The 12,076-nt window shown below is 46.6% G+C and overlaps 1 protein-coding gene across 1 annotated transcript in view; it reads right to left on the bottom strand.

The window, feature by feature from the left end:
* Positions 1-5,688: 5,688 nt before the first annotated feature.
* LOC138369706 (tenascin-X-like) overlaps positions 5,689-12,076 on the bottom strand; it is a 45,594-nt gene continuing 39,206 nt past the window's right edge. The window contains exons 7-14 of the mRNA XM_069333140.1: positions 11,634-12,017; positions 10,922-11,158; positions 10,019-10,213; positions 9,599-9,772; positions 7,815-8,240; positions 7,479-7,715; positions 7,164-7,358; positions 5,689-5,810 (exon numbers count right to left, since the gene is read on the bottom strand). Coding sequence (XP_069189241.1) covers positions 5,689-5,810; positions 7,164-7,358; positions 7,479-7,715; positions 7,815-8,240; positions 9,599-9,772; positions 10,019-10,213; positions 10,922-11,158; positions 11,634-12,017 — 1,970 coding nt within the window. The remainder of the gene's footprint in view (positions 5,811-7,163; positions 7,359-7,478; positions 7,716-7,814; positions 8,241-9,598; positions 9,773-10,018; positions 10,214-10,921; positions 11,159-11,633; positions 12,018-12,076) is intronic.

Genomic DNA, 12,076 nt, shown 5'->3' with positions numbered 1-12,076 from the left:
CTAACATAATAAAAGCGTTATTAATTGCCAGTAAAAAAGGTATCTAACTGCAAGTTAAGTGCGTATTTAATTACAAATTGAAAGAGAAATTGTTAGTAATAGACAGACTCCTTGATAATTACACTTGAAGAAGAAATTCGTGTCTCGTGTAACACTAAGTCAGAACTCTCTTTTTACTCACGTGTGACAGTTCATCTTCTTTCATTAACTTCTAAAATTTAATTACAGTGCAATTCTGAGTTCTCATTAAACATTTACCTGCTTTAACTCGGGCTGTCCTGTTCACTTAATATTTTACTTGTTCACTTTTCTCTTTTTCCTCGTCTCTTGAAATATCTTTTAAACTTTTACTTTCAACTAAAAACCTGAATTTTCTGTTCTGAGAAAATTTACTGACGTCCAGCTTCTGAAATCCGAGCGTGAGAGAAATTATCATCTAAAATAGATAGTCAAAATATGGGAGAATTTTTTTTTAATTGGTTACCTTGTTTTACAGTCAGTAACATGTTCCTTAAAACCAAGTATTCTTGATACTTATCGGCCAACAAATGACCTTCCACAGTAGTTACCTATCTCCAAGTACCCATTTACTGGTGGGTGAACAAAAGCATTCAGTGCAAGGAAACGTTTACAACGGTTCCTGGCCTGCCGCAGGAATGGAACCCAAAACCATAAAGAAGTTAACCAATTTGCTGACGCCGTCATGGCAATTATGAGTCATATTTACTGAGGAAATTGGATCCAGCACCAGAGAACCCTGTAGGCACCTCCATGAAGCCTCAAAATTATTAACTCTTCAATAATTAAGAATTTTAATTGATTAATTTAAATAGATCCATATTGTACAAACCATTATTAATATTAATGCTGTATGTCTTTGTAATTTGTATTAAAGCAGATTCAATAATCTTTCTATTAACAATTCTTTTTAAAATTTGTTGTTAAAGAACTCCTTTCCCAATCAATTTAGTGATAATCTTCTGACAAATGAACAAATAAAGTATTCAACAATTTATCTCTTATGGAATATTAATGCTGCAAAATTCGAAATTTCAAAGCTTGAGATGTAAGACCAGTATAGAATGTACTACAATTTTTGCGGGGTACCTTGTAAATGACACAATTATTACTACAGGTGCTGTTTCTAACTAATGATTTTCAATAGTATTTTCATCATTTGATACCATATGTACATTAAAATTATTCTAGATCATGACAATAGTCTCAAACCGAGGAACACATAGAACAAATAACATTTTTAGGGGGCCGAATTTTCTTAATGTTGATTTTGTTATAATATATACATTACGTTTTGTTACGACAAGCTCTCAAGAAATTTACTGGATAGCAAAGTTTGAAACAAATGGAATCAATATTTAAAACTCCTATCCATGAACTCAGGACTAACAATTAGAAGAGCTCTTAGATAAAAGGATAAAATAATATTGATTACTTAACATTATATCTATTGTTTGGAGAAATACTTACCATAAAACAAATTGTTTGTAGGCTTTCTGTAAACACTAAAATTGATAGAAAAATCTTCCCAATATATAAGGATATCTTAAAATGGCAGACATTTATCAATTTCAATCTATATAGAGAAGCGGAGCATCTCTCTGTTTATCGAGTAGAGTTCGAAATGGAAATGAGATTAATTTTTCTAACTTGTTCATCTTCGTCGTATCAATCATTATTTTGCTAATACCAATCTACTAAGTTTCCAAACATACAAATAATCACCAATATGCCGAGCACTATAAAAACAAAAAATACAGGAGAGGCAAAAACTACATTAGACTTGACTCATTACAAAATGACTGCCCTTTCCTCCCTCGCAATACCTAAGAAAAACAACGTTGTGGGTGAGGGAAAAGCTGCAGATGAGCTCCCATTTTTCCTCCTCGCGTCCTAATGACCTGTGTCCTGCGGTAATGGTCAATTACCCAGTAGCAGAGGAGGTCACTATCCTACAGTGACCTCCTTATACAGTGCCTTAACGTCTTAGAGCCATTCACGCCATGCTCAGGCTCTCTCAATTATGATGTTTATATTATTTAAAACACCTTCGTATTATTTCCTAAATCTGTATGTTTTACCTATCTTGATATTAATGATATTATTATTGTGTTAATGTTTTTTTATTCATTGTACCAGGAATACTGTACACCTGGTCTTATGAAGCGACGGTGCTGCTGTGGATGATTGCTGGAGAGTAGTGGTGGTGCTGTGGATGACTGCTGGAGTGTGGTGGTGCTGCTGTGGATGACTGGTGGAGTGTGGTGCTGCTGTGGATGACTGGTGGAGTGTGGTGGTGCTGCTGTGGATGACTGCTGGAGAGTAGTGGTGGTGCTGTGGATGACTGCTGGAGTGTGGTGGTGCTGCTGTGGATGACTGGTGGAGTGTGGTGCTGCTGTGGATGACTGGTGGAGTGTGGTGGTGCTGCTGTGGATGACTGCTGGAGTGTGGTGGTGCTGCTGTGGATGACTGGTGGAGTGTGGTGCTGCTGTGGATGACTGGTGGAGTGTGGTGGTGCTGTGGATGACTGGTGGAGTGTGGTGGTGCTGCTGTGGATGACTGGTGGAGTGTGGTGCTGCTGTGGATGACTGGTGGAGTGTGGTGGTGCTGCTGTGGATGACTGCTGGAGTGTGGTGGTGCTGCTGTGGATGACTGCTGGAGTGTGGTGGTGCTGCTGTGGATGACTGGTGGAGTGTGGTGCTGCTGTGGATGACTGGTGGAGTGTGGTGCTGCTGTGGATGACTGGTGGAGTGTGGTGGTGCTGCTGTGGATGACTGGTGGAGTGTGGTGGTGCTGCTGTGGATGACTGGTGGAGTGTGGTGGTGCTGTGGATGACTGGTGGAGTGTGGTGGTGCTGCTGTGGATGACTGGTGGAGTGTGGTGGTGCTGCTGTGGATGACTGGTGGAGTGTGGTGCTGCTGTGGATGACTGGTGGAGTGTGGTGGTGCTGCTGTGGATGACTGGTGGAGTGTGGTGGTGCTGCTGTGGATGACTGCTGGAGTGTGGTGGTGGTGCTGTGGATGACTGGTGGAGTGTGGTGGTGCTGCTGTGGATGACTGGTGGAGTGTGGTGGTGCTGCTGTGGATGACTGGTGGAGTGTGGTGGTGCTGCTGTGGATAACTGGTGGAGTGTGGTGGTGCTGCTGTGGATGACTGGTGGAGTGTGGTGCTGCTGTGGATGACTGGTGGAGTGTGGTGGTGCTGTGGATGACTGGTGGAGTGTGGTGGTGCTGCTGTGGATGACTGGTGGAGTGTGGTGGTGCTGCTGTGGATGACTGGTGGAGTGTGGTGGTGCTGTGGATGACTGGTGGAGTGTGGTGGTGCAGTGGATGACTGGTGGAGTGTGGTGGTGCAGTGGATGACTGGTGGAGTGTGGTGGTGCTGTGGATGACTGGTGGAGTGTGGTGGTGCTGCTGTGGATGACTGGTGGAGTGTGGTGATGCAAGGGAAGCACTTTACACATGGTCGTATGAAGCGGTGGATTAGAACATTTACTCTCCGATACAAGGTAGATGGAAAGTTTGACTCGCAGACTAGATTCTGACATTCAGTGCGTGACGCAAGAAGCACTTATATATAACATATCCATCAGGCTTGCTGAGTTGCAAGTCAGTCAATATCCTGTTGCTTTCAGTATGCTCCTCGAAGCTTTACTGCCCTCTGCTCGGCCCGATAACATGTATTTGAGGTTATAGTACGAATTTCCCATTGCCAAGACTCTCACTTTAATCGCACAGTGTCAAGAGATATCATATTGCATCTTAGATCAGTCGGACATCCTGTGCACCGAGTTCATGGAACTTACTCATTTCTTACCATTTGGAGAGACTTAAGTGATGGCTTTTGCTTAGCCTCAGTATTTGGGAACGATATTTTAAACGACAAAAAATACCACATCATTTTATATATTTATTTATCCCAGTTGTTTCTAATAACCTCTTTTATACTAGAGCTGAAACTGACAGTCATTCTGATATCAGCCATTGCAAGAATTTCAGTCTCCCCTGATACCAGAGCCAAGGCTACCATTCTCTCTGGTACCAGAGCCAAGGCTACCATTCTCTCTATTACCAGAGCCAAGACTACCATTCTCTCTGGTACCAGAGCCAAGGCTACCATTCTCTCTGGTACCAGAGCCAAGGCTACCGTTCTCTGGTACCAGAGCCAAGACTACCATTCTCTCTGGTACCAGAGCCAAGGCTACTGTTACAACCCTTGAGTCTTAGTACGGGTCTTTTCCCGCTGTGATCAAAGTATATGAAAATCGGCCTTGCCAAATAGTGTCTAGGGTATGAAATAAACACTGCATAAACAGGGAAAACAATATACTACGCTAAAAGTGACAAAACATAACAAATAAATGGTAAAAATATAAAGGCCAGAAATATTCTTTAGCATGCAATAATATAGATAAAAATCCTTACTGAGCATAGACCATATTCTCCAACACATGAATTAATAAATGGGATATTACACAATAGTCTTACCAAGGGAATTAACTGAGTAATAAGCTAAAATAACAATAACTACAGACTTAACTCAAATACATGTCTTCACTCGACCAGCTCAGCCACACTTCTGTTCCCAGGGCAGGCGTCCTACCAAAAACATCAACTAAGCATCCGCCTGACTCTTATGAAACTCTACTAACAAAAGTATAGTACAATTAACTCAATGATGGGTAAACTTAAGAGTATAATATACTGTTACATTACTCAATAGAATTTACTGGCAAACAATAATAAGACTTAATCAAGGTTGAAATATAATCACTCGCTTGACAACAAGTCCACACTGGCCACATCCAAATATGGTCATCCCCCCACACGGAAAAACCACACTCCCTCCAACAGGAATTAACTTGCGAAAGCCTCATACAATAAAATGCAACTCAGGCACACTACACCATGACACAATGTATAACATAGAATAGTCTATAATCAAACAAATGGATACTATACTAATTATAGAACAAGACAATAAAGTATATAAGCATCAGGAGTATGTTAGAATCCTTGTAAGATTCGTAACATTCCTCCCGTCCCCTAAGAAAAAAATGAAATTAACTGAAGGTTGATTTAATTTTTTGACTGCTTGAAATATAACTTGAAAATGCAATATGAAAATACTTCAACAAAAGATCAAAGTAGAGAGCAATGAAATTTCACACAGTAAAAATATTTCACACAGTAAAATTTACATACATCTTATGAATAAAGAACACTACATATTATGGCACTGCAACAGGAAATTCTCCGGATAAGGCATCAGCAATAACATTTTGCCTCCCAGGAATATGACGAATTACAATATTGTATTCTTGCAGAATCAATGACCATCTAAGTATTCTCTGGTTTTTACACTTCATAGAGTTTTTACACTTCATAGACGCCTGTTGCTCTCCCTAGACCTCTGTTGCTCTCCCTAGACACCTGTTGTTCTCCCTAGACACCTGTTGTTCTCCCCAAACACTTGTTGTTCTTCCCAGGCACCTGTTGCTCTCCCTAGAAACCAGTTATTTTTTCCAGACATATTTTGTTCTCCCCAGACACCTGTTTTCCTCTGTAGACCCCTGTTGTTCTTCTCAGATACCTGTTGTTCTATCTAGAAGCCTGTTTTTCTCACCAGACATATGTTGTTCTTTCAGACACCTGTTTTCTTTCTTAGACACCTATTGTTCTTCTAAGACATCTGTTGTTCGCACCAGACACCCGTTGTTCTTCTCAGACACCTGTTGTTCTCCCCCAGACATCTGTTGTTCTCCCCCAGGCACCTGTTGTTCTCTCCAGACACCTGTTGTCAGGAGTAAACAATCATTGTTCTCCCCAGACACCTGTTGTCAGGGAGAACAACAGGTGTGTAGGGAAGGCTAGACACCTGTTGTTCTCCCCAAACACCTGCTGTTCTCCCCAGACACCTGGGGCTCTCCCTAAACACCTGTTGTTCTTTGTAAACACCTTTTGTTGTCCCAGACACCTGTTTTATTCACTAGACATCTGTTGTTATTCTCAGACATCTGTTGTTCACACCAGACACCCGTTGTTCTTCTCAGATACCTGTTGTTCTCCCACAGACACCTGTTGTTCTCCCCAGACACCTGATGTTCTCTCCAGACACCTGTTGTCCTCCCTAGATAGCTGTTGTTATCCCCAACCATCTGTTGTTCTCCCCAGACACTTGTTGTTCTCCCCAAACACGTACGATACGCGAGAACACACTCAGTTATCCTTAGGATGCACATCGCTCCTAATACTTCCTCTAGTGTATTCTACACAATCTAAACTGTTCGTCCACTACGAAATACACCTAAACATTCCTTAATCAAGTCATGGCTTCAACAGCACTTGATATCCTAATTCACAGCAGGATGTCTATATACAACCACTTCCACGTAATATGTAGAAAATCCAAAGCACATTCATATTCATATCAATATTTGTTGATATAGTAAATTCAGATATATATGTATATTTTAACTAAAACCTAATAAAATTAAAACTGGCCTTCAATTCTTTATAAGACATGTGTAATTTAGCGACACTTGTTTAATATGTGTTGTGTTTGGTTAAGATATTTATAATTCTTACCTATTTGAAAATTCGATCAACATTGTGAGGGACGAGATACAATAATATTGCTTCATAACACTTAATATGTCATATATTTATATTTTATTAGCTAAACACATGAAGATATTCATTATTAAACATTGTAAGCCCAAGAGTTTAGTATTCTATTTATTATTCTACCCTGTCCTAGGTCACACTCTCCCTGTCCTAGGTCACACTCTCCCTGTCCTAGGTCACACTCTCCCTGTCCTAGGTCACACTCACCCTGCCCTAGGTCACACTCTCCCTGTCCTAGGTCACACTCTCCCTGTCCTAGGTCACACTCACTCTGTCCTAGGTCACACTCACCCTGCCCTAGGTCACACTCTCCCTGTCCTAGGTCACACTCTCCTTGTCCTAGGTCACACTCACTCTGTCCTAGGTCACACTCACCCTGTCCTAGGTCACACTCTCCTTGTCCTAGGTCACACTCACTCTGTCCTAGGTCACACTCTCCTTGTCCTAGGTCACACTCACTCTGTCCTAGGTCACACTCCTTGTCCTAGGTCACACTCACTCTGTCCTAGGTCACACTCACCCTGTCCTTGGTCACACTCTCCTTGTCCTAGGTCACACTCACTCTGTCCTAGGTCACACTCTCCTTGTCCTAGGTCACACTCACTCTGTCCTAGGTCACACTCACCCTGTCCTTGGTCACACTCTCCTTGTCCTAGGTCACACTCACTCTGTCCTAGGTCACACTCACCCTGTCCTAGGTCACACTCTCCTTGTCCTAGGTCACACTCACTCTGTCCTAGGTCACACTCTCCTTGTCCTAGGTCACACTCACTCTGTCCTAGGTCACACTCTCCTTGTCCTAGGTCACACTCACTCTGTCCTAGGTCACACTCACCCTGTCCTTGGTCACACTCTCCTTGTCCTAGGTCACACTCACTCTGTCCTAGGTCACACTCACCCTGTCCTAGGTCACACTCTCCTTGTCCTAGGTCACACTCACTCTGTCCTAGGTCACACTCTCCTTGTCCTAGGTCACACTCACTCTGTCCTAGGTCACACTCTCCTTGTCCTAGCTCACACTCTCCTTGTCCTAGGTCACACTCTCCTTGTCCTAGGTCACACTCACTCTGTCCTAGGTCACACTCACCCTGTCCTAGGTCACACTCTCCTTGTCCTAGGTCACACTCACTCTGTCCTAGGTCACACTCTCCTTGTCCTAGGTCACACTCACTCTGTCCTAGGTCACACTCTCCTTGTCCTAGGTCACACTCTCCTTGTCCTAGGTCACACTCTCCTTGTCCTAGGTAACACTCTCCCTGTCCTAGGTCACACTCTCCCTGTCCTAGGTCACACTCACTCTGTACTAGGTCACACTCACTCTGTACTAGGTCACACTCTCCTTGTCCTAGGTCACACTCTCCTTGTCCTAGGTAACACTCACTCTGTCCTAGGTAACACTCTCCCTGTCCTAGGTCACACTCTCCCTGTCCTAGGTCACACTCTCCCTGTCCTAGGTCACACTCTCCCTGTCCGAGGTCACACTCACCCTGTCCTAGGTCACATTCACCCTGTGCTAGGTCACACTCTCCTTGTCCTAGGTCACACTCTCCCTGTCCTAGGTCACACTCTCCCTGTCCTAGGTCACACTCACCCTGCCCTAGGTCACACTCTCCCTGTCCTAGGTCACACTCTCCCTGTCCTAGGTCACACTCTCCCTGTCCTAGGTCACACTCACCCTGTCCTAGGTCACACTCACCCTGTGCTAGGTCACACTCACCCTGCCCTAGGTCACACTCTCCCTGTCCAGGTCACACTCTCCTTGTCCTAGGTCACACTCACTCTGTCCTAGGTCACACTCACCCTGTCCTAGGTCACACTCTCCTTGTCCTAGGTCACACTCACTCTGTCCTAGGTCACACTCACCCTGTCCTAGGTCACACTCTCCTTGTCCTAGGTCACACTCACTCTGTCCTAGGTCACACTCACCCTGTCCTAGGTCACACTCTCCTTGTCCTAGGTCACACTCACTCTGTCCTAGGTCACACTCACCCTGTCCTTGGTCACACTCTCCTTGTCCTAGGTCACACTCACTCTGTCCTAGGTCACACTCACCCTGTCCTAGGTCACACTCTCCTTGTCCTAGGTCACACTCACTCTGTCCTAGGTCACACTCTCCTTGTCCTAGGTCACACTCACTCTGTCCTAGGTCACACTCTCCTTGTCCTAGGTCACACTCTCCTTGTCCTAGGTCACACTCTCCTTGTCCTAGGTAACACTCACTCTGTCCTAGGTAACACTCTCCCTGTCCTAGGTCACACTCTCCCTGTCCTAGGTCACACTCACTCTGTACTAGGTCACACTCACTCTGTACTAGGTCACACTCTCCTTGTCCTAGGTCACACTCTCCTTGTCCTAGGTAACACTCACTCTGTCCTAGGTAACACTCTCCCTGTCCTAGGTCACACTCTCCCTGTCCTAGGTCACACTCTCCCTGTCCTAGGTCACACTCTCCCTGTCCTAGGTCACACTCACCCTGTCCTAGGTCACACTCACCCTGTGCTAGGTCACACTGTCCCTGTCCTAGGTCACACTCTCCCTGTCCTAGGTCACACTCTCCCTGTCCTAGGTCACACTCACCCTGCCCTAGGTCACACTCTCCCTGTCCTAGGTCACACTCTCCCTGTCCTAGGTCACACTCTCCCTGTCCTAGGTCACACTCACCCTGTCCTAGGTCACACTCACCCTGTGCTAGGTCACACTCACCCTGCCCTAGGTCACACTCTCCCTGTCCTAGGTCACACTCTCCTTGTCCTAGGTCACACTCACTCTGTCCTAGGTCACACTCACCTTGTCCTAGGTCACACTCTCCTTGTCCTAGGTCACACTCTCCCTGTCCTAGGTCACACTCTCCCTGTCCTAGGTCACACTCACCCTGTCCTAGGTCACACTCACTCTGTCCTAGGTCACACTCTCCCTGTGATAGGTCACACTCACCCTGTCCTAGGTCACACTCACACTGTCCTAGGTCACACTCTCCTTGTCCTAGGTCACACTCTCCTTGTCCTAGGTCACACTCACTCTGTTCAAGGTCACACTCACTCTGTTCAAGGTCACACTCACTCTGTACTAGGTCACACTCACTCTGACCTAGGTCACACTCTCCTTGTCCTAGGTCACACTCACTCTGTCCTAGGTCACACTCACTCTGTACTAGGTCACACTCACTCTGTCCTAGGTCACACTCTCCTTGTCCTAGGTCACACTCACCCTGTCCTAGGTCACACTCACCCTGTCCTAGGTCACACTCTCCCTGTCCTAGGTCACACTCACTCTGTCCTAGGTCACACTCACCCTGTGCTTGGTCACACTCACCCTGTCCTAGGTCACATTCACTCTGTCCTAGATCACACTCACTCTGTACTAGGTCTCACTCACTCTGTCCTAGGTCACACTCTCCCTGTCCTGGGTCACACTCACTCTGTCCTAGGTCACACTCTCCTTGTCCTAGGTCACACTCACTCTGTACTAGGTCACACTCACTCTGTCCTAGGTCACACTCACTCTGTCCTAGGTCACACCCTCCCTGTCCTGGGTCACACTCACTCTGTCCTAGGTCACACTCTCCTTGTCCTAGGTCACACTCACTCTGTACTAGGTCACACTCACTCTGTCCTAGGTCACACTCTCCTTGTCCTAGGTCACACTCACTCTGTCCTAGGTCACACTCTTCTGGTCCTAGGTCACACTCACCCTGTCCTAGGTCACACTCACCCTGTCCAAGGTTACACACTCCCTGTGCTAGGTCACACTCACCCTAACCTAGGTCACACTCTCCCTGTCCTAGGTCACACTCTCCCTATGCTAGGTCACACTCACCCTGTCCTAGGTCACACTCTCCTTGTGCTAGGTCACACTCACCCTGTCCTAGGTCACACTCACCCTGTCCTAGGTCACACTCTCCCTGTGCTAGGTCACACTCTCCCTGTCCTAGGTCACACTCACCCTGTCCTAGGTCACACTCTCCCTGTCCTAGGTCACACTCACCCTGTCCTAGGTCACACTCTCCCTGTCCTAGGTCACACTCTCCCTGTCCTAGGTCACACTCTCCCTGTGTTAGGTCACACTCTCCCTGTCCTAGGTCATGCTCACCCTGTGCTAGGTCACACTCACCTTGTCCTAGGTCACACTCACCTTGTCCTAGGTCATACTCTCCCTGTCCTAGGTCACACTCACCCTGTGCTAGGTCACACTCTCCCTGTCCTAGGTCACACTCACACTGTGCTAGGTCTCACTCTCCCTGTCCTAGGTCACACTCACTCTGTCCTAGGTCACACTCACCCTGTCCTAGGTCACACTCTCCCTGTCCTAGGTCACACTCACCCTGTGCTGGGTCACACTCACTCTGTGCTAGGTCACACTCACCCTGTCCTAGGTCACACTCTCCTGGTCCTAGGTCACACTCTCCCTGTCCTAGGTCACACTCACCCTGTTCTAGGTCACACTCACCCTGTCCTAGGTCACACTCTCCCTGTGTTAGGTCACACTCACACTGTGCTAGGTCACACTCACCCTGTCCTAGGACACACTCACCCTGTGCTAGGTCACACTCACCCTGTGCGAGGTCACACTCACCCTGTCCTAGGTCACACTCTCCTTGTCCTAGGTCACACTCACCCTGTGCGAGGTACACTCACCCTGTCCTAGGTCACACTCTCCTTGTCCTAGGTCACACTCACTCTGTCCTAGGTCACACTCTCCCTGTGCTAGGTCACACTCACCCTTTCCTAGGTCACACTCTCCCTGTCCTAGGTCACACTCACCCTGTCCTAGGTCACACTCTCCTTGTCCTAGGTCACACTCACTCTGTCCTAGGTCACACTCACTCTGTACTAGGTCACACTCACTCTGTCCTAGGTCACACTCTCCTTGTCCTAGGTCACACTCACTCTGTCCTAGGTCACACTCACTCTCTACTAGGTCACACTCACTCTGTCCTAGGTCACACTCTCCTTGTCCTAGGTGCACTCACTCTGTCTTAGGTCACACTCACCCTGTCCTAGGTCACACTCTCCCTGTGCTAGGTCACACTCTCCCTGTCCTAGGTCACACTCTCCCTGTCCTAGGTCACACTCTCCCTGTGTTAGGTCACACTCTTCCTGTCCTAGGTCACACTCACTCTGTCCTAGGTCACACTCTCCTTGTCCTAGGTCACACTCACTCTGTACTAGGTCACACTCACTCTGTCCTAGGACACACTCTCCTTGTCCTAGGTCACACTCACTCTGTCCTAGGTCACACTCTCCCTGTCCTAGGTCACACTCTCCCTGTCCTAGGTCACACTCTCTCTGTCCTAGGTCACACTCACCCTGTCCTAGGTCACAATCACCCTGTGCTAGGTCACACTCACCCTGTCCTAGGTCACACTCTTCCTGTCCTAGGTCACACTCTCCCTGTGTTAGGTCACACTCTCCCTGTCCTAGGTCACACTCTCCC

Source organism: Procambarus clarkii, chromosome 29 (genome assembly GCF_040958095.1).
Source record: "Procambarus clarkii isolate CNS0578487 chromosome 29, FALCON_Pclarkii_2.0, whole genome shotgun sequence".
NCBI classification, from domain to species: Eukaryota; Metazoa; Arthropoda; class Malacostraca; order Decapoda; family Cambaridae; genus Procambarus; species Procambarus clarkii.
The sequence above is the reverse complement of the archived record's forward strand: the minus strand, read 5'-3'. Positions and strand labels throughout refer to the sequence as shown.